General features: G+C 40.5%; 1 protein-coding gene across 2 annotated transcripts in view; it reads left to right on the top strand.

Moving 5' to 3' along the window:
* Positions 1-23,680, top strand: part of Tmem170b (transmembrane protein 170B) — a 33,289-nt gene that overhangs the window by 6,667 nt on the left and 2,942 nt on the right. Inside the window, exon 2 of one of the 2 annotated variants that reach the window (XM_008831615.3) lies at positions 17,437-17,607. The exons of the other annotated variant lie outside the window; for it this stretch is intronic. Within the exon in view, the coding sequence (XP_008829837.1) occupies positions 17,437-17,607 (171 nt within the window). The remainder of the gene's footprint in view (positions 1-17,436; positions 17,608-23,680) is intronic. 2 annotated transcript variants of the gene reach the window in all.

Here is a 23,680-nt window from a genome sequence, read left to right as displayed (position 1 = left end):
AAGCACCTCATAGAGTTTAAGGTGTTCATAAATGCTGGTTTTAGCCCAGGATCTTTGGGTGTCCCTATCCAACTGTCAACTAGAGCTGTGCTCCCTGCAGACTGGGACTAGAGGGCCATCTTCCAAGCACATTCATGTGGCATGTGGCAGGAGGCAGAAGGGCTTCCGAGAGACTGTGCACAGTATGATTTTCCCCCGAAAGATGGGAAAGAGAGTGGGACTAAAACAGAAGCCACAGAGGTCATTTAGCCTAATCTTGGAAATGTTATCACATACTTTTGCTGTATATACACAGACATCTCCAGTCCACTGGAAGGAAACAAAGCAGATGGTGGGGACTATTGGGAGCCTGGTAGAAGCTGGCTGTGATACTTAAAAAGATAGGTAGGGGGAAGGGAAGGAAGAGTTCAACATAGAGGGCAAGAGGAAACAAGCCAACTAGAAGAAAAGCTGCTTGATACGCAGACTACAACTATACCGAAAAGCCTTGTAGAGCATTTCAGGAGTTAATCTTGACAGTTCTGAGTGCTGCTGTTGTACATGTGATAAACAGGTGAAGCTATCCTTGAGAGAAGCTCAAACTGGAGAAGCCAGCTTTCAGATGAAGTAGTTCTTTTATTTGTTGACTTTGGGAAGGACCAGGGAATAGGATTTTTAAAGAAAACTAAAGAGAGAAGAGTGCAGAATGAACATGTATGTGGGATGTTAGAGTAGAGAGAGGGGAGGTGAGCTGCTTATGGAATGTTCCAGGCATACTACGCTAGCAGAACTTAAGTCTAAATATCGTGTTTACCTTTCGATATATGTGTCTAGCGTTTTTTTTTTTGTCAGTAATGTAAAACTGGGTTTCCATTCTAAAATTCTTTTACCACCTACCCTGAATGACTTCAGTCTGTCATAGTTTCTAAACCAGCTGTGTATCAGAATCATCCAGGGCTGGTCGTACATATGCAATGCTTCAATCCTATATATAGAATTAGGATTTCTCAAGACTGGGCTGAGAAAGCTACTTTTTAAACCAGCTCTTAGGTGATTGTCAGTGAGTGCTCAATGATTAGGAATACCTGCTTTTAAAAATATTAAGAAATTTTGGGCTGAGTTTGTAGCTGTGTTGTAATATATAGTGAAAGTTAATATAGGATATGTAGTATGACTAAAGACATTAAGATTTAGATTTTTAGCAACTCACTTCCAAAAGAACATGATAACCCAGTTTTTAAAAATTCCAAGTGTGGTTGGGAGGTGATAGAATCTTTAAGAGTGGTTTAGAAGGGAATAGTTAGAGAGAGAGAGAGAGAGAGAGAGAGAGAGAGAGAGAGAGAGAAAGTGAAGCTCCTGATATGGGAGTTGGGAATGAAACTCTGCAAGAGCAGTGTGCACTCTTCTGAACCATCTCTCCAACCCCAATAACCCAGTTTATTAATGTGGCTCTTTTTATTTAAATAGCATTTATGTATATGAGTGTGTTTTGTCTGTATGTAATTGTACCATGTGCATGCAGTGTCTATGGAGGCCAGAAGAGGGCATTGGATCCCCTGTATCTAGAGTTAGGGATGGTTATTAGCCTCCATGTGGGTGCTGGGAAACAAACCTGGGTCCTCTGCAAGAGTAGCAGGTGCTCTTAACTGCCAAGCCATCTCTCCAACCCCTAAAGTGACTGTCTTTTAACATTAGATGATCATGCTATAATTTATATTAAAATATTTTATTGATGTAAGTTACTAGTCATGGAGAATGATTCCTATGTGATAATATCTTAAAAATTTAGATGTGTGGTCCACTCCTGTGAGCTGAAGCTATGGTCCCCTTCTGTGAGCTGGAGTTGTGGTCCTCTCCCGTGAACTGGGGTTGTGGTTCCCTCCTGTGAGCTGGAGCTGTGGACCCCTCATATGAGCTGGAGCTGTTGACCTCTCCCCTCAGTAGGAGTCATGATTCCCCTCCCTCCTGTTAGCTGGAATTGTGGCTCCCTCCCGTGAGCTGGAGCTGTGGTCCCTGCCAATGAGCTGGAGTTGGGGTTCCCCTCCTGTGAGCTGGAGCTGTGGTTCTTCCTATGAGCTGGAGTTGGGGTTCCCCTCCTGTGAGCTGGAGCTTTGGATACCCCAGTGAGCTGGAGCTGTGGTCCCTGCCAATGAGCTGGAGTGTAGTTCTTCCTATGAGCTGGAGTTGGGGTTCCCCTCCTGTGAGCTGGAGCTGTGGTTCTTCCTATGAGCTGGAGTTGGGGTTCCCCTCCTGTGAGCTGGAGCTTTGGACACCCCAATGAACTGGAGCTGTGGCCCTCTCCAGTGAGCTGAAGATGTGGTCCTCTCCTGTGAGCTAGAGCTGTGGTTCCCCTCCTGTGAGATGTAACTGTGGTACCCCCGTAATAATATTAACTCCCAGTCCCAAGAGGGATGATTGGAATGGACTGTGCTGGATCAGGTGCCCACCCACTGTTGAAGATTAGTGCATCTTTAAACTCTCACCAGAGAAGTTTCCTTATGCAGCTGATGGTGATTGACACAGAAACTTATGGCTTTCTAATGTGCAGGGAGGAGGGGGCTGCAGAGCGCTTATCTCTGAGTGGAACACCCCTGTCAGGCTTCTGGAGCTCAAGGCTTGGGGATCATGGCAGAGGAGGAGGTGGAAAGATATTATAAGACTCAGAGGTGGTGGATGGCCATGGGGGGACGGAGTTCTCCAGACGGCTGGTCTGTTACTCATGTGAACTCACATCAGTGGTGACAACATGCACAAGTCTATGCAAGCCCACATTGGAGAACATATGGGGATTCAAGATAGGCTCTATAGGCTATATTATACAGAGAGTACATTGAAATGGGGGGTAATGTAGGGAGGTGTGGATGGGAGAGGGGATATGAATGTCATCATATTATATTGTATGGAAATTGCAAAAATTCAATAAAAATGCAAAAAAATAATTTTTAGTTTCATAAATAGAAAAAAAATAGATGATGTGGTATTATCTCCAAAGTATATATAAGAATTAAATATTTCCAAGGGACTCTCATATGAACATTTGAAAATTGCCCTGTTCTGACATTTTTCTAGTTCCCCGTCTAGAACTTGTAATGCTAATTACTCTTGCCTTTACTTCTCCTTCACATCTCCTATTCATGATTCAAGGACTTTCTTCTCCCCTTAGAGACAAGAGTTTCACAATTTGGGAGTCTTTTAGATAGACCCACTGAGGGGGTACTCCACTGAGCTCCAATTGCTTCACACTGCGTCCCTGTTCAGCACTGAAGAAGCCAGAGTGGTCTGCGTCACTGTTCCCTATTGGCAATTTGGGTAACCCCTTCAGGGGATGGCATGATAAGAATAGGAGGTAGGAATTGGCTAGGCAGTTAGGGTAAAAAGACCACAAAGAAGTGTAGCCAGTTACTTGGCTAAAAGTCAAAATGTCCTTGGGCCTCTTAGCAATATAGTCTGTTCCAAAAATGTAAAATGTTGAAAGTATTTGGGAGCGTGTATCTAATCCTTAAAAGATTTTAGGGTTACCTCTTCAGAGGGGGCAATGTTGACAGGGAGGGAATGGGCATGGATTTGATCAAAACACCTTATATGTATGTATGAAAAAAAAATTCTCAAGGTTTTGTAAAAATTAAAAAGAATTAAATATTTCAAATGCTCATGTAAATACTTAAACTTTTACTAGAATCTCCCTGACAACAGGCTACTTGTGGTTATTCTAGATTTATGTCTGCATATGGAATGTAAAGAAGCAAAAGAATTTGTGTGGAGAAACTGAATCTTGCCCTTGACTGCTGTTTTCTGTCTTCAGACAAGCACACATTGCCCAGGCCTTGCTGTGTTCTGTAATACTGGTGCCAATAATTTTCATATGATATTAAGGGAAAGCTAATTTAGAAGTTGTAAAGAGTTAAGAAAAGTTCAGGGAATTTTATTTAAGGCTTAAGAAGACACCTTTTTCATTTGTATGTAAATGTTTCATTAACCTTTGAAGTTACATGATTTGTAGATATAGCTTCTTTAGACTTTTAATATGCTTATTTATAGGATAAGGTTGGGAACCAAGAAAATCTTTCTTGCCTGATGGCTACGTACTAACTCTTACAATCAAGTAGGCTTTTTTCTAACTTTGTTGGAAACCTCTGGGTTCAATATCTGAAGATTTCTTCCAATTCTGAACTGCTGTTAGGTTTCATCCCAGGTTGATGTATCTCTTCCTTGGGGTTCCCGTGAGCAGCGTCTCTGCCTTGGGGTTCCCGTGAGCAGTATGTCAGCCTTGGGGTTCCTGTGAACAGTGTGTCAGCCTTGGGGTTCCTGTGAGCAGTGTCTCCACCTTGGGGTTCCATTAGAAGTTATGCTATTGATATAAAAAGTTTCTTTTTACCTTTCAATATAGATAACCCTAGAAAATATATGATGAGACTCTTAAAATCTTACCCATTGTTAAGATTTTTCTTGGGTCAATAATTGATTCAAAGTCATAGTTACCCACTGTTACTATTTTTTAGCAGCACATGTATAATTTAATAGCTTGAGAGCATATAAATGATAACATTAAACATATCTTAGAGTTGATTTGGCTTCTTAATAGAGTCACATTTTTATATTTACTCCATATACTTTTCTGAGTAATTGATATGAGGAAGGATTGTGCTATGACTTAAATGTAGAACATTTTTTCAGTTACTGTAAATCAACATGATTTTTGTAAAGCAAATAAACTTATTATTGTAAGTGGAAAACCTGTTTTTGTAAAGATTCCCTTTTACTGTTCAATGTTACATATTGTAATTTACAAATTGAAATTATATAGTTAGCAAGCAAGAGGGTAATTTAGTTTAAGTGGGTAATAAACAGTATTAGTTTTAAAAGGTCATTAAGTTTTAAAAGGCCATATGTTAAAGCAGCTTTTGAAGGTACCACAACTGATTTTTAAAATTAGTGTTTTCACACTCTGTTAAGAAGCAGAAACAGAACTGTTAGATATCTACAGTAAGTTTATCATGTATGTTAAGTGACGCTTCAAGTGATTGAATACAGGAATTTATTTTGCATGATTAAACAAATAATGTTTTGTCTTGGCCCTCATTTTACTGTCTGTTATTTGCATCTTCATTACAGCCCAGGTTCTGTCTGGTATGATGCCATCTGGCCAAAGAACTTCATTAATTTTTTAAAGCACAAACGTGTTGGCAGGAGGTTCTCCTGCCTTTTTCTTTCTGAAAAAAGTCTTCATTCCCTCTTCACCTGCTTAAAGATATTATTGCTGGGTACAGATTTCTGGCTTTATGGTTGTATGCTTTTTCCTTTGACTTTCTTTTGTTGGCTTCTGAGTTGATAAGTTCTGGTGTGAAGGGTTTTGTTTTTGTTCATTTTTTTTTTGCTTCTAAATCTTTATTTTTGTATTCAGTATGTCTTCTTTCCCTCTCGGTGCCCAAAGTTCTTATCTTTTTTTTTCAGTCATTTCACTCTGGCATGTCTGAATATGTGTACTTGGTTTAGTTTTCTACTGTTGGTTTTCAGGTGTTTTGATTTGCTATGGAGGGAGCAATGTGTTTCTTGCTTTAGCTTCTTCAAGAGTCTCAGAGTTCTGGTTTGGTGTCTTTTGTTATTTCTGAAAAATATTTAGTCACTGTCTTTTCAAATGTCTTTTCTTCCCTAATATCTTTTTATTCTGGGATCCCAGTTATGTCCATGTTATTTGAAGGTAGGTGTTCCATAGCTCTTGTTCCACTGAATTTCTTCTCTTTTTGTTTTAGTTTTAATAATTTTTTTGTTATATCTTTTTTTTTGCGGACAGGGTCTCCCTAATGTCAGCCTAGAAGTCACTATGTGGACCAGTCTCCCAAAGATCTGCCCACTTCTGCCTCCCAAGAGATGGAATTAAAGTTGTGTGCAGCCATACCTAACCTTTTTCTTCTATCTTTTAAGTTCTGTCTCAAATCTACTGGTAACTGTTGAAGAAAATATTCTTTTCTGATAGATAAATTTTTTTTCAGCTTCTATCACAGCATTTCCTTTTAACCCTCATTACAGTTTACACTTAGCTCTTGAAATTTTAGTTTGTTCATGTCTACCCTTTCTGTTAAAACCTTTAACATGTTAATAATATTTTAAAGTCCTTGTCTGGGCCATCTGAGTCAAGTTCTGTTGATTGCTTTAAAATTGTCAGTAGGCATTGTTTCCAGGTTTTGAGAGTATCTCATCATTTTTTATTGTTGGATGCAGTATACAATATACAGAGTGGTAGAGACTGAGACCAACAGAGTGAAGAGTTGATCCAAACTACTCAGGAGCTGACTAAGTGTGGGTTTTGCTGTTGCTGTGGTCACCCGCAGTGTCCCACATGCTTCATGCTCTCTGGAGGCTGCTGCTGTTGCCTTGTGTTTGGGATGGGAGCTGGATGCTGCAGGGCTCCTTTCAGGGTTAGTGTTCCATTGTCAACTTGGAGTCCTCTCTGCATCCCTTCCTGCAGCAGGGTCTTCTCACACACTTGCCCTCTGCACTACTGTTGCTTGTGACTCAGTGCCAGGCTCATGGTGGTTCTGGGTAGGTGGGGTTAGAGCGTTCCCAGCGTTCCTTTCTTTCCTAAACTTGGTGGCCAAACTCCTTTTGTCTGTGCTTGGTCTTGGGTAGGAGTTTCCTGTACCCTCAGCAATAACCGACCCCTGCTTAGAGCAGGACCCTGGGTCATATTTGGTTTTCTGCTTTTTATCCTAGGGGTAGAATTTTTACTTTCTACTCTTCCTATGTTGGAGCTGCAGTTTATTTTTATCTGTCCCCTGATGGTGACAGGATGTGCTGCCGTCCCCAGTGGCTGAAAATGTTTGCTTTGTGTAAAAGGATTCTGAAGAGCTTAATATGGTAGTTCATGCCTTTAATCCCAGCACTCAGGAGGCAGACACAGGTAGATCTCTGGATCTCTGTGAGATGAGGCCAGCCTGGTCTACGTAATGACCCTGTCTTTTTTTTTAAAGAAGGAAGAAAAGAGAAGATTCTTAGAAGCTTGCTGTGGTCACCTCCTGAACCTGTATCACCAAGTGGTTTTTCTGGTCTCCTGCCCACTACCCAGCCTTTCTAGGGCACACCTAGGAGAGAGCTTGGGAGTATGCCTGTTTCCTGTGTTTCTCACACTTTACTCAGAACCCACCCATTGACCCACAGTTGGCCTCTGCCATCTTGTGAAAATTGGAGCCGATTTCTTCTTTCCCACTCCCGTGCTGTTAGTCTCTAGCTCCTGTGCCACAGATGGCACACTTGGTGTTTACTCTATGGGGATGGGGGTATCTTTGACATTTGAGTTACTTTGTTGCCTTATCTCTTCCCTCATAGACTAAGAGAAATTTTGATTTTTTTTAAATTAATTAATTTTTTGTGTATGAATGTTTTGCCCGCATGTAATTAAGTGCATATGTGCATACAGTACTTGCAGAGGCCAGAAGAGGGTGTTGTAGATCCCCTGGAACTGGCATCATGGGTGGTTTTGAGATGCCATGTGGGTGCTGGGAACTGGATCCTGGGTCCTCTGTAAAAGCAAGCCAGTGGAGTTAACGGCTCAGCTATCTCTAACCCCTTTTCTTTGGATTCTTGACATAGTCTTATAATTGTTCCTCTGTTCTAGTTTTACTTTACTTTCCCATCTCTACCAGGGTAAAATTTTTGAAAGGGTGAATTTGGTTATATGACTTGTTTTTAAAATCCGCAGTTGGCTTCTGCTTATGGCAGGGATGTTCAAGTCCTCAGACACACAGGAGCTGTGGCTGCCTGGTAGCGCCTGCTTGTGCATACAGATGGTAGGAGCGGAGCTAGTTGGGAGGAAGAAGGGAGTCAACAAGAGTGGGAGGAGGATGAAAGGACAGGGGGAGGTGAGTATGATCACAACACATTGTATGCACTTAGCCATTTTCTAAAATTTTTTAAATATTAAAAACTCATCAATTGGCCTTTGGTTTGTTTCTAACAAGCAAGACCATCCAGTGCCAACCTGACTTGTTTTTACTCAGTATTTTCTAGATGTCTCAAGAGATTCATGGCTCATAAACCATGTTTGTTGAGATTACGAACAAAAGCCCAGAAGATAGTGAGTGATTTGGTAACCAAGGTTGATGGGAGTGGAAACCGGAACAAATTATAACTCTCAGATCTCACCAAAAAGTAAGCAAACAGTACGATAACAGAAGAAATTAGTTTAAGATGAAGATTGCAGATAGCTCTGCATGGGACAAATGACCAAGAAGCCTTTGTGCTGGCAGGAAAGTAGCCTCACTTCCTGTGAATTAAGTATGAGGGACTTCAAAATGTTTCCTTTGTATATTGTGTTTGTAAGTGTTTGTTTTGTGTTTTGTTTAGCACCAGCAATGCCACCTGCTGACCTCCTTCCTTTATTGCCCATACCATAGGAGCTTGGTAGAGTATGAGCCAAAAACTAAGGGGAGGGCCTCTGGGTGTTCCTATTAGCTGTGTAGCTTAGTTGGCTCAGATTCTCCCAGTTCCTCCAGTGATTTGGTAGGTATAGTTCTCTGTCTGTGTTATAAGCAGATATCACTTTGAGCTGCATCTGATACAGCATGATGGTCTAGCTCAGTACTTGGAAACCAGCAAGTCCTGTTTTAGCCACACAATCACGTATCTTCTTGGTTGTGCTCAGAAAGAGAAATTCAGGTGATTGTAGTTACTGCCTGCCAGCCAGCTATTTGTTGTTTAGAAGTAGTTGGTGATTGTCCTGTTCAGCCTTTGCTGTCTTTTTTACCTCTTGAGCCTGGTTCTACTATTGACTGATTCATGGACTGTGTAGAATGCCATTCAGCTTTTCTTTGGCTTTCAACATGCTCAGGTTGCCAAATAGTCCCAACCTGTTTGGGAAGTTGGTATGCATACCCAAAGCACCAAGTGTAAAGCCAAGTGCAAGACCACAACAGGAAGCGGTGATATGCTAGACTCAAATTTGGCCAAATTTATATGAAACAGTCAAGTCTGATGTAATGCACTCAGTTTCATTCCATACAATATCAGCTCATTTCCTGTTAACTAATGCGACATTTTAACTTTCAGTTTTAGTGTATTTTAGTGCAAATAAGCAGAAACAACTTTTCCAGTTGAGTACATCCTAGAGATGTGTTGTTCGGTGGAGGCAAGAGATTAGGACAAGGCTCTGAGCTTCCCTTCTTAGTAGCCTGTTCTTCCCTTAAGACTGTGGATATTTGTTACTGTCGTTCAGTAGTTCTCTTTATCTGAGCCAATCGTAGGTTTTTTGGGATTGCCACCTAGTAGAAGTCCTCAGTCGACTTGCTTGTCCCGAGTGGAGGTCCACCACGAAGGCCGTGTTGAAATGTCAACATTCAAAATAATAGTAGTAACTTCAACCTAGCTTAACTAAATATTTGCAACAGACTTCAGTTTTTTCCAAAATATATAGTGTAGTATAAATTAAGGAAAAAAGAAGAAAGGAAGCCTGAAAGTAATTTGAGTTTGGGGTGGTTTGTTCACAGTAAGTCTACTTAACAGATGACTCCAAGCTGGTCTTCAGAGGCCTCTTGAGATTGTATTTTAGTTATATTGCTCTTTTGATATCTTGGATCTTCATAAACCATTAAACTTGGAATGCACTTTTCCTTATTAGGTACATGTGTTGTGTAGATTCCAGTAGTAATACATTCAATAGCCAAACAACTCACATTTTATATCAGATAATTGATTATTCATAGTGTTAAGTATAATCAAGAAATTATTCTCTCGTATTACAAGGACAAAAAAGAACCCATTGATGGGGAGATAAATCTGTTGGCTTTCTTAAGTGGGCCTTGCTGACTTCTCAGTGTGTGGCTGCCATGAGACTGCCCTTGCTATGTAAGAGTGCAGTGCTTTGTTTGGGGTCCAGTGTAGATATAGTAGAGATTCCTCGGGGTCTAGATTGTTCTGAGAGAGGGACAAAGAATTGATCATCTAGGAAAGAAAGAAGACAGAAGTGCAGAGAAAGTGACAGCAAAGATCTCTTTATTATGCATATGGTGAATAGTTCCCTTTGTGTGAAGAGGGGCCCAGAATATCCTTGGAAATGCCCTTCTATCTGGTCCTGAGGTGACACTTTAGACCCTCCCCATATTTTTAGATATAGGCTCCAAGCCTTGTTTAGTCCAGATGATGATATGACTCTGACTCTCAGCAGGTCAGTTGAAGGGGCTTTATTGGGATAATGAAATAAAATGAAGGAGCTAAGAATAAAATCTATTAAAATTTGGGGGCTGGAGAGATGACTCAGCAGTTAAGAACACCGACTGCTCTTGCAGACGACCCAGGCTCGTATCCCAGCACCAACATGGTAACTAACAACTGTCCATAACTCCAGTTCCAGGGGATCCGATGCCCTCTTCTACCTCCAAGGGCATTGCACGACACAGGTGCACTCATATATACTCAGGCATAACACTCATACACATAAAATAAATTTTTTAAAAATCTATTAATTTTTTTCCCATTATCCTCCCATATCAGTGGCTTTTTCTAACTCTCTGCCTAACTGCTTATCCGCTTTCCTTCTGTCCTTAAGGAGGAGCTTCCTGGTGATGGCCCCTCCTCGTGACTCTGCCTTTATAGAGCCACAGAGTAATAGGTTTGCTCTGGGAAATTATATCTTTTAACATAAAAATATGCTAATTAGTTAAGCTTTTTTATTAATGCAACTTAAAAATTGAAGCTCTTTGCTTGAGAATGACTATATGCTGTGGAAGCCCCATTTCCTTGAGAGTTAAAGAGAAAAACCTCTAAAAGGCAAGCTTTGTCTATGTTTCCTTAATCATCAGTGTCTATCTCTTGTATTGCCACGAAGCAAGTGTGGTATTTAACACACACCATAAAATATATCAGATGTCTCTTCCTTGAAACGATTTCAAATTTTCTTAGTCCATTCTATGTGCCGGATTTTATGAGTGTGGCAGGGAAAAACTGATGCTTTCAAATTTGCTTTCTATGTCTCCACCCTTTTTCTCATAATTATACTTTTTATTTTGAGGTAATTGTAGGTCCATAGCAGTGATAAGAAATAATATGTACAGGAGAGCTTGTAAACTCTTTATCTAGCAGACCTGATGGGAATTTCTGGGCAAACCACAGTGTATCGCAGCTAGGTTATTAACATTGACTCAGACTTTAAGCATACTCAGATTGCACCAGTATGACTTGTGTACTTGTGCTCACTGTGTGCATGTGCATATTTACTTTTGCATAATTTTGTAACGTACATGTATACTTTACCACAGGCCAAAAAAAAAATTTTTTTTGGCTCCATTGTCATATGGATACAAGTGAAGAGTGTCTTGTTACCCCTCTGTAAGACAAATGAACATATCCACATTTTCCTTGTTTTGCCCTCCAGAGCATCCTGTTTTCCTTCCTTGTGAGCAACCATGAGGAAAAAGATCTTGTTAGGTTTTCTGAAAAGACATGTACTTTTCTCTGTCTCATCTTTTATTAGTGATCACAAAGAGGGTAGAGCCTATATGAATTGTTACCTATGTGACTCTTTAATAATACTCTATGACCTTAATGAGTTTGTTAGATTAAAATATTTGATTGATTGTTCATAAAACTTCTGGAATATTGGCCTTACATATATCAGGGAAGTCAGCCAACTTCTAATGCCTATACAAATCAAGGAACATTTCAGCTCTTTTTTGTGGGCTGAACTTTTAATAAATGTTCCTTTTGACACCCCTCCTTTAAAAATAGTTTGTAGGCAAGTATGACATGAAAGTGTTAAGGGTGAATTCCACTTTTGAAAGAAGGCTATCAGTCAGGATTATAAAAGCCACAATTATAATTTATCATATGTAATCTTAGATTAAGTATCCATAATTTAGAGAAGGTGAAACACAGAAAATAACATCTAAATGAACTTGTTAAAAGGACAATTACCAGAATTCTTTCTTTAACTTATCCATGTCATTGTAACTGGAAAATGAAAGCAGCCTGAAAAAACAGTCAAGGAGCATGGAGCAAAGGAGTCTCCAGAAGGGAGAGGCTATTCTTTCAAAACAGGCTTGGAGATGCAGGGCACAAAAGACTGACGTTAAGAGCCCACATGTCCAGCCTCTCCAGTTGCCAGGTACATTACTGAACCTCTGCTAGTTTCTTTTGCCACTTTTTGACCTGGGGAATGGAGCTGGGTGGGAGATTCGAGAATTAGATGGAGGGAAGTGCATGAGGTTCAGTGAGAGAGGTTTCTTTGGAAGTTCTCCTCTTTTCTCTTGGTAAGGCTGTATACTTAATATAATTTGTTTCCAGAGCATTAAATGTTTTAATTGAACAATTTCTAAGCAATAGCTTAATTGGTCATCATTTTCCCCCCAAGATTTTGAATCAAGTGTCTCTTGGTTGGGATACCAGGGACAGTATTTCTGAATAACATTAGAAATCCAAAAATTTGCATTGGTGACTCATTAGCTTCAGTTCCTCAAAGTAAATTCTTTTAATTGCTGTGCATGTACATGAGATTCAGGAGACATGGAGATCCCCATAGCAAAAGCAGAAAAGGGGAAGAGGAAAGTGAAAATTTAGAACTTGTTCCTTGCAATTCAGGCCCAGTTTACTGGGACATAAAAGCAAAAGATGAGCAAATTATTATTAATGTGTGCCACTGTGAGCCATCAAGAAATCCTGTGCTTATTTTCATGTGACTTATCCTTGTATATGACCCAGAATGTCCAGTAACTCCCTTTTTCCTTGGGACTTCTCCGGGAGCCTATCTTTTGAGTTTGGAGTAGAGAACTTCTTCCTCACATGGGTACCAAAATGCAGCAATTACTATATGCAGTCCCACATTACAATGATACGCAAATAACACCTTGACTCTTAGCATCCATTTTAAGCCCAAGAGAGGACCAGAACTGTTAAGAACCTATTTCTTCAGATGTCTCTCAGAACTGTGTTCCCCAACAAGAGCTTGCCCATTCTTTTATTAAAACAATATCCCATATGAAAGAAGGGAGTAAAAAGCAGGATTTGTCTTACCGAAGATTGTCTTTTCTGACCCTTTCCCTTTTAGAAGTGAATAATTTTCCATCATAGGGTTATGTGGTGTGTTTTTCATTCATGTGTTATTGCACATTTAGGTTGCTTCTTCCTGTCAGCTTTATGGCTATACAGCCATGAGCACGGCTGTGCCAGTATCTCTTGGTGCCACTACTCTTTATCCTTTTGACCATTATGTTAATTTTTCTATTGCTGTGATAAAATACCCTAACAAAAGCAATTTAAAGAAGAAAGGGTTTGTTTTGGCCTACAGTTCCAGAAGAATGGAGTCCATCATGTGGGGAAGGTATAGTGGCTGAAGCAGGTAGCTGGCTAGTCATATTTCATCTATATACAGGAAGGACAGAGAACCAGAAGTGGGGTGAGAATGTAAACTCTCAAAGCCCACCCCCAGTGATGTATTTCCTCCAGCAAGGCTCCATCTCCTAAAGGTCCCATACATAACCTTCCCAAATGTGTCACCAATTGGGGATTGTTCAACTTTTCAAATGCATGAGCCTATGGGACACATCCAGTTCAAATCACCACATTTCACCTTTGGTCCCCATCAGCTTATTGACCATCTCATGGTGCAAAATGCATTTAGACCAACTTTAAAAGTCTCCATAGCCTTTAATAGCCTCAACACTATTCAAAAGTTCAAAGTCACAATCTCTTAACTGTGACTTCCTGTGAAATTCAAAACAAATTGCATACTTCCAGCATACAATGGCACAGAATATACATTTCCATTCCAAAAGGGAGTTATGAGAGCATAGTGTGGAAAGATTAGACCATAGCATGACTGAAACACAGCAGGACATACACCAAATCCTGTAGCTGCATGTTTGGTATTTGGGTCCAAATTTAAAGGACTTAGATGATTTTACCCTTCCAGCTTTGCTGCCTATGGGGAGCATCTCACAGGCTGGTTCCACTCCCTGTATGCAACTCTCTTGGCAGATGTTTCTTGACTCTGGCATCTCTGACATCTTGGAGTCTCCCCTGCAACCCAGGATTCACTCTCACAGCTTCACACAGTGGTCTCTCAGGACCTCCTTACAGGGACTCCAACCCTGCCACACTGTGCCTGGCTTCAGTGGCTCTTCAAAACCGTGGAGAAAAACTCTAGCACCACATGAATGACACTACCAAGTTCAGCTAAACATTCTGAATGGACCTTGGTTCCCCTGGACCACAGTTGCAACAGCTTCTATTTGCTGAACTGAGCTGGCAAAAAGAAACTTTGGTAGCAGTTAGTTTAGAGGAGCAGGACCTCTGTTTCCTTCACAAGCCGGAGGTTTAGCGGGGTGTGGTTTTGCCCTCAGCATCTTTCCTATTCCAGTGCTAAAAAGGCTTCTTAATAATGCTTTAACAGTCAGCCTCCTAGTGCTCTCTTCCCTTCCAAACTACACATTTTAAAATTTTCTTACTGCCCTACTTGTTGGCTCTTTTTCATTGTAGTCCTGTATCAGAATAATCAGTAACAATCTTGCCACAAACTCAGTTTCCTGTCTTGAAATTTCCTCTGCCAAAGAAATCCATTACACAAATTCTTAGGACATGGCCAGAATGCAGCCATATTCTTTGCCATGTACCACATGAACGTTACCCCTGTTTCTGCTACAGTCCTTGTCTTTGAAACCTCACAAGACAAACCTCTACTGTCTGCGTTTCTCCCAGCATTCCTGTCTTCCAAGGTTCCAGTAGAATAACCCCTTAAGCTCTCCTTCCAACATTCAACAGCTTTCACAGCCCAAAGTTCCAAATTCCCCGACAGAATAGTCCAAAGACATAAAAGCCACATGGTCAGGTGTCCTGAGGTGGATTTGGATCAATCCTGAGGGTCAGAACTGTCCAGATATTGCTGTTCGGGAGAGCCAGGACGGGCGCATACGGACAGAGGAGATTCCACACGAGTGAGAGGTTGTAAGTACAATATATTTCACACAAGAAGCCCAAAATACATTCACAAACAACACAAACACTCAAGGGGAGAAGCAGGAAGAACAGAACCAATGTTCAGAGCTCCTAGATCTTAGGGAGTACCTCAGGGCCAGAGCCCAACGTCCCAGTCCTTAGGTGCTCCGTGTGGAGGCTCTTAGCGTCTGCCATGATCGTTGCTCTCTCCCGGCAGAAGTTGCTCAGCTGCAGGTCCTGATGATCACATGCAGTTATGGCAGGTCTCGGGCAGAGTCTCGGTGTCTCGATGTCTTGGGCAAGAACGTCGGGATGCAGCCAGACAGAATGACGGTCTGCCTTGGTCTCGGGAGTTGTCAAGCATCGGTGAACTGCCTGAGTCTCTGGCTTTTTATATGCTTTTTACTGTCAGTCTGTCATTGTCTTGACGTCAGTGAGTTCAGCTGGTGTCTTAGATATGGTGACTGCTCTTGGGTTACTTATCACACACATACATTCTGTTTCACTCAGTTAAGGCTCATGCTTCCTAGTTCAGCTTATCTTGTCAACCATAGCTGTCACATAGTTCCTGGTTTCAGTCACTTTCGTTTTTACAGATTGGATTTCTATTTCTGTATTCTAAGTTCTATGATATTTGTTATGTTTCTGTTACATTCATTACAGTCAGGTTTATTATACCAACACCCCACTTTCCCTGTTACCAGTTTCTAATCTAGTTTCATTTTCTTTGTGTGACAGCTACCAAAAAGCACTTCAGGGGAGGAAGGAGTTTATTTGGTTTACACATTCAGATCACAGTCCATCATTGAGGGCAGGTGATGCAGGAACCTGGAGGCAGGCAGGAACCATGGAGGAATGCTGCCTGCTGGCTCTGTCTGGCTCATGCTCAGCTTATGTGACCCAAGCCCACATCCCTAGGGATGGCACCTTCCACATCAATCATCAGTCAATAGAATCCCTCACAGTATTGTCCACAGGGCAGTCTGATCTAGGAAATTCCTTAGCTGAGGTCCCCTCTTTCCATGTGACTCTAAGTTGTATCAAGTTGACAGTGAAAACTCACCAACACAAGTATATATGCAGAGATGGATTTGGATCATATGATAATTGTTTTTAGGTTTTTGAGGAACTGACATTCTGTTTTTCATAGTCATTGCACTGTTGTAAATTTCTACCATGATGTTTGGATTAATCGTGTTTGATTAACAATTTTGTGTCCCCCTTTAATGATCATTTCATTGACTTTTACAAACCTGACAGAAAATGAACATGAGCACCAACAGCAGAAGAGACCCTTAACATTATAGAATGTTTGTACACCAAAGAGGACCCTCAAGGGGACAGATAAACATTGTTCAGCCAGCTTTTTACAGAGAAACAGGGATGTCGTGCTATATGTAAGAGTAATAGTGTGACTGACCTCAGAAGTCACTAGAGTAAGGGATTTGATTGCCTTTTGTCTTTGGTGCATCTGTTTTCTTTCTTTCTGTACTGGGGCTTTCATCGTGTGATACGGAAATAGACTCAGCTTCAGCTGCCCAAAGACCAGGGAGACTCAGTGGGTCCCAGTCAAGAAACCCAGGGGAAGGGAGTGATTGACCCAGTTCAGAGCAGTTGTTGCCCCTATTTGTACCCCATGAGTATGTCCCTGTATAATGAAGTTATACAGGGACAGAGTATCAGTGTCTATGAGAAGACTGTGATTGACAGGGAGTCAGCAGGATCCTGGTAGAAAGATAGTGATGAATACTGGAGAGACTGTAGGTAAGATGTGCTCCTTGCCTGTGATGAATTGAGACTGCTGTGAACAGTTGGACACGGTGAAGAGAGAATAAAGGACTGAGAATGGCCCTGGGTAAAAATCATTGGACTGACAGGAGAGAAAGTTTGTAAAAACCTGATTTTTTTAAAGTTTGTGAAGTTGAAGGCTATAAGGACTTTCTGAAATTATAAAATCATAAAAGGTAAAATAATTGTTTTGTTTTTGTTTGGCTTTTTTGAGACAGGGTCTCCCTGTAGCCCCAGCTGGCCTGGAGCTCTCTATGTAGACCCTTGATCTCACAGAGATCCACCTGCCTCTGCTCCCAAGTGCTGGGATTAAAGATGTACACTACCACATCTGGCTCTCAGTGAGTGATTTGGGGGATGGTTTGACTTAATGTGTACTTTTTCCAAGTGTCTTAGGACTTCTTAGTGTACAAAAAAATTGAAAAATATATATTGAACAGCAATCAGTTAGCTTTTATAATTCATTCCAAGTTATCGAATGGTAGGGGTTTTGGAGACAAGCCAGCAAATAAATGATCACATTTCAACTAGCATCTGGAGAGAAATGGGAGCAGGCATCACCTTCTTAGATCATGAAGGGATTTTTTTCCCATTGTTAGTGTTGATGATTATTGTTATGACTTGTCTAGTACTACTGTGTGTCAGACACCAGGCTAGGTCTTTTATATGCCTTAGCCATGGGCTGCTCACTGTTTGCTGGATCTTTTAAACCACACTTCAGCAGCAGGACTAATACTGTTCTTCTCCTTTCAGAGATGTGGTACTGGATCTTCCTCTGGGCTCTCTTCTCCTCTCTGTTTGTCCACGGTGCTGCGGGCGTGCTGATGTTTGTGATGCTACAGAGGCACAGGCAGGGGAGAGTGATCTCTGTTATTGCCATCAGCATCGGGTTTCTGGCTTCGGTAACTGGAGCAATGATTACTAGTAAGTTGGCTTGTTTTGTTTAAGAACATAATTTTATATGCAGTTGTTGTTGGTAACTACTGTCCATATTGTAAAAGAAATATTGTGTAATCCTTCTTGTAGACAACTCTGCAGCACTTTTAACCCAGACCTAGAAGGCAAAGATGAGTTCATCTCTTCCTCAGACAGATAACGGTGTATCGCTATGTGAAGAGTCACCATGCATAGGTTTGTAGGAAACAAAGTTAGCTGGGGCCATAGCAGTCCAATGGGAAACTTTCTGACAAGTGTAGTTTCTGCTTAAAAGGCACCTATTGTCTAGGGAGGAAAGGAAGGCACTAAGATATGACAGTAGCTATTGGCACTTTAAAGAATGAAAATGTATTCCCTGGATCCTTGGGGTCATCTGCCTGTGACAACAAAATATAATTGCATTTCTTCCCATACACAAATTCTTATGACACAGTCTTTGGCCTTCTGGGAATTAAGACACTTGAGTGTCCTCTGGAAATCTGCGAGTTTACTTCTATGCTGCCTTGTGCATTTTCTTTTAAGTTGCTTGGGTTTGTTCTCCCTAGCTGTTTCCTGACACTGAACTTGGGCCCAAATCCACCTGGCTTCAGAGAGTTGGTTCTGATTTCTGCTGGTTAAGCAGAACCTACATGTTTCTTGAAAATGCCATAGCTGCTTTCTTACTGTGCGGTGCTGGCACCTGTGGACTCCTCAACATCTCTGCTGCTGTTGAAGAAGGCTTACATGGCATTCACTTTTGGCCAGCTTTCCATGGCTGGCAGCTCACTGTAGCCACTGAATCTATTCTGTCCTCTCCACGAGGGCCTTCATTCTTTCCATTGAGTCTTGCCCAGAGGTTTGAGGAAGACTTTATCTTCATAGTACAAGGGCCTCCCTCCTTCACCTGTTCCAGAGTGATTGACATCTCTTATGTCTAAATATATTTCCTGGCCTCAAGACAATAATAAAATACCTCTGAGAAACAGCGAATTGATTCTTTCCCATCCTTTTCTTAATGTTTGTTTTCCTGGGTTAGCTCATATTGTATTTGAAGCTGTGTTTGTTGGTTCTGCTTTTAGCCTGTAACTTTATCTTATGGTTCTCTGTCTACTTTGTCATAGATAGGGTTTGAAACAAGGACTCCGGATGGCTGAAGCTCAGGAGATCATCTTGGGGCCTAGGATTCTAATGAAAGCCAGCCAGAAAGTTTGGATTTTTTTATTGCAGGCCACAGAAAACAAATGGATATTTTTAAGGGGGTCTGGCAGGGGACAAAGTTATTCAGTGGGAAATTTTGTTTTATAGCTGAATATAGAGTATACATAAAGAACCAAAGGGAACTCTGAGCGAGCAGGCCCATCACTCCTACACCCTGGAGAATAATGTAAGAATAAAACTACCTGGAGAATACTGTTTAGATTGGGGGAGGGGCGTGCAGAGTCAGGAAGGGAGGATCTGGAAAAAGGAAGAGGAATTAAGAATAGAATTTATGCTGCCAGCATCTGAACTAGAGTCATGGCTCTGTGTTGTTCACTGTGCTGACACTCAGAGACATGAAAGGGCAGCCACTGAGCTCTGCTGCTATAACTGGACCATGAACTGAGGAGGAGGAGGGGAGAAGCAGCAGCTGGCTCAGATGTAAATTGTATACACATGGTATGCTCATTGTAAGATTTTGAAGGATGCATGAGAATTTAATTCTACCTCTTGGTCTCTAATGATGTGTGTGTACACATAACCCACTTTCAGTTCTATCAAGAATACAAAAAGCCGATGGTTTTTAAAACAGCAATGTAATATTCTTAAATCCTTGAAAATGTAAATCTGTCACAATTTCTAGTAAATTTTGGTGTTTGGGTTAGCAGGAAGACATACAAATTTATCCTGGCTAGTTTTCTGACTTGCAAAGATGAATTAAGAAAACTAACTAGACTATTTAGCAGTATTTATTATATCTTTTCTTAATGCAGCTTGTCAGTACTTGCTATACGTTCAACTCAATAGACAGTTGCTAAATATCCATACTGATAAGTTGCTGATAAAGTAGTGGTACATATTCATTACATTTGTTACATAGTCCAAGAAAAGTGATGGGTTTTCATTTTGGTTTGTATTGATACTGTCAAATTTGATTTTTAAAGGATAAAAAGGGTGGGGCACTGGTGAGGTGACTCAGTCAATAAGAACACTTGCTATGCAAGTGTAGGGACCTGAATTAGATCCCTTCCCAGGTCAAAACTCAAGTGTGGACATGCAAACAAGTAACCCCAGCACTTGGGGGTGTGGGGCAGGAGGTTGCTACCAGCTGCAAAGTGGCGAGCTCCTGATTAGAGATGCTGCCTCAAGGGATTACCGAGCTGATTTTCTCTGACTTTTACATGTGTGCACACGTGCGTACATACACAAATACATTTTCAAAAAACAAAAATACAATTGCATATCCTTCTAAATAGTACCTAATAGCTGAGGTATAAAGCAACATCTCTTTATTGGTTTAATTTGCATTTTTGTGTTTACTAATGAGTCTCAGCATCTCTTCCTTTCCTTACTATCAACACAGGTTTTCCTTTCTGAACACCTCTTATTTAAATTCTGTACTTTTCTTTGGATGCTGTTGTTTTCTTCTTGCTGAATTCTGTTTCTTGTCTGTTAAGATAATGACCTTCTGTTGATCTGAAGCTCTGCAGGTGACTTTTCTCAGACTCATGTCTGCTCTCTTCATCCAGTGTGTTTTAATTAGTAGAAAGGTTTAAATGGCAATTTCTTGCCTTAAGGTTTGTAATTTAGGTCTTTAAGAAATTCTGTCTCACACCAGGCTAAGACTTAAGGCTAACAACCAAAATGTCAAAAAGACATTCTGATAAATATCCTTCTGCTTATTTTATAGTTTACCTATTAAAGCCTTTACTTCCTCTAGAGCAAGAGTCAGCAAAAATCCTTTTTAAGGGTCAGACAGTAAATGTCTCAGCCTCAGAAGGCACTGGTTTCACAGTTACTCAGCCTGTCAAAGTAGCACAAAAACAGACAGACTAGGGACATGAATGGACACCACTTGTTCCAAAGAAAACTATTTACAGAAACAGGCATCAGGCATTCAGACCAAATCCATTCCTGGCCCAAGTCTACTTGTTTTTGTACTAAATAGGATCCTCCTCGCACACTGTAAATCAGTTTTCACTCCACTGCCCACTGAAATGATCCGTCATTTTCTGGTCTGTCTGTGGAGCAACATTATATTATGCAGGGGTCCATCTCGGCTCTTCTGATTTGTTGGTCTTTTTATCTCTCTCTCAGCAAGTCCATAGTTCTTAGGCCTCTGGTTTTGTAGTTTGGCCTGGTATCTGTTCTAGATAATCCAGTTAACATAGCTGCTCATGGACCTGTTCCTTCATACACATTTAGACTATGTCTACTGAATCCTTCCAAAAGCATGACTGCTTTTTTTAGAACTTAATTGGATGTAAAGGTTAATTTCACAGAAATTGGAATATTAAATTATGTCACCTAAAGACAACACATCCTACTTAAAGAACTCATTTTCTTTGTCTTTTATTAGAGATTAGAATGTTTTTCTCTATAGGAAAGTTGTATGTATTTGGTTAAATTAATTCTAAACATTATCTTACAACTGTTGTACATGGTATCTCTTTTCATCACATTATGCAGTCTTATTGGTGTGAAGCAATTCTGTGATGCTTAGCTAATTGCATTTAGGAAGGGCTAACAAGAGCCTGGTCCTTTGGACAGATGAGGTGGATAGACTGCTGAGAAATTAAGTTTAAGTCAAATTTAGACTGGAATAGAAAATAAATACCTAATTTTTAGCGATAAAGAATTACAAAATTTAAAATTTTATGAACAGATATATACTATTAAATGCAAAATGTCAAAATTGGTATAAGGAGAAATGGAACATGTGAACAGAAGAATGATTATTTTTAAATCATTAAAGTATTGAAGACCCTTGTTTCCAAAACCTTCAGCTCAATGCAGTTTACAGGTTATGTCTACCAAAATTTCAAGGAATAGTTAACTCTTTTTAAATCCAAATTATTGCAGAAAGTAGAAAGAATAAAATCTTTGCATAGTTCATTTGCTGAGACCAGTGTGAATGTGTTGCTAAAGGTAAAGGTGGAGAGTGTAGGCTCGTCAGCCATGTGAATGCTACCCTCGGAGTATAGAAACTCCCTCTCAGACAGGAGCACATGAATAGGCACGAAAATGTGAGTTTCATATAATTTTCACGTATCGTGAAATACTGTTTTCAAACACTTAAAGATATTAAAATCATCCCCAGCTTGCATACCAGGCAAAACAGGTGGTAGGCCAGCTTTGACCTGTCACTATAGTCCATGTAGCCCACATCTTGCTGCATAAATTGAGTCCACAAACCATCAGAATGAGCACTGCCCATACCGTTATTGTTTGCAGTCTGTCAGGAAATATGTAGGGCAGTTTGTACCACTTTTCCTTGATGTCTGCAGGCACTGAAATGTCTTCTACGTGAGCCGTCTGGGTTTACGTCTGTTTTCCTTCAGAGCAGCTCAGCAGCCTTGTTTCTCCACTTTATGTTTCCCACTGCCAGTCTTCGCTTCCCTTAATACTTTGGAGATTTCTTTTTAATGAATTCTTTTTGCTGTTGTTCACAATTACATACATGTATCATTTCAAGCTCGGCTTTTGTGCATATGTGCAGATTCATGTGTGTACATCAAAGACAACTTCAAGTGTGGTTTCTCAGGAGTTGTCTACCTTGTTTTGTTCTTGGTGGGGGTTTTTGTTTTATTTTATTTAGTTTTATTTTATGTGCATGAGTGTTTTGCTGAATGTATGTAAATGTACCTGTGTCATGCTATACCTACAGAGGTCAGAAGAGGGCATCACATCCACTAGAACTAGAGTTAGGGACAGCTGTTAACTACTATGTGGGTGCTGGGAATTGAACCTGGGTCTTCTACAAGAGCAACCAGTGCTCTTAACCACTGAGCCATCTCTCCAAAAAACTTTTTTTTAAAAAAAAACGATTAAGACAGTGTCTCTCACTGGCTTGGGACGCACCAAGTGGGTTAGGTTGGCTGGTCACTGGATCTGCCAGTACTCACCACCCTGTGATGGGATAGCAAGCATTTACCACCTCTCCAGGATTTTTTTTATATGTGTTTTAGAGATTCAGCTCCGGTCCTTAGGACTGTAAGTCAAGTACTTTGCCGACTGAGCTATCTCCTTTGGAACCACCCGTCACTTCTGTCCTCTTCAGTCTCACATATCAGTTCAGTCTCAGAGTTCACTGGGAAAGTAAAGACTATAGTATTCTTCTAGCGCCTGCTGGTCAACGTAGAACACCTAAAAGGCAGTGATAGCTAAAGCACAAATTGGAGGAAGATACATGTTAACATAAATGTAAAATGATTAATATGCAACTATCCTGTTGAAAAAAACCTCGTTGAGCCAAATAAGGAAAAATCAACCCAGTCGAAGAGTGAGCAAAAGATTTGACAAGCTTTTAAAAGAAGTAGGAACTTTAGTGGACAGTAACGTGTAAAGAGAATCTCAGTCCTATCATTGTCTGAGAATCACAAGATCATCGAAGTAACAACTCTCCGCCATCAGCTTGGCAGCAAAGGAACTAAAACCCAAAATATGCAGGGCTGGGTACCAGAGCCTCTCAGGAAAGGAGACCTCAGCTGGGATTCTGTTTAGAGAGAACAACTGGACATTGCTTGATAAAGTTGGAAAGGCCCATACCACAGCAGAGCAGCTACCTGTGGTCAGGGAGTGCTCAAGTTCAAGAATGCTCATGGGAACAGTGCTCCTGATCGATCATAGAAGACTGGAAACAATTGTTGTTGGCATTGGAATGGATAAGTTGTGGTATGTAATGCTTGACATTTTAAATGGCAGTGAAAAATAAGTAAGTTAATGCTGCATACAAGTGAAAATATGTCTTCTTAAAATCAAGAGTTTAATGAACTTTGTCACTGCTTACCAATATTTTCATTTGACAAATAAGATAGAAAGGTAGTCTTGATTTTTTTTAAATGATTTTTTTTTTTTTTTTTTTTTTTAATTTGGGGCAAGTTTG

This window comes from Nannospalax galili, unplaced genomic scaffold (genome assembly GCF_000622305.1).
Source record: "Nannospalax galili isolate Female #2095 unplaced genomic scaffold, S.galili_v1.0 scaffold72, whole genome shotgun sequence".
Taxonomy (NCBI): domain Eukaryota; kingdom Metazoa; phylum Chordata; class Mammalia; order Rodentia; family Spalacidae; genus Nannospalax; species Nannospalax galili.
This window is presented reverse-complemented; position numbering and strand designations above follow the sequence as displayed.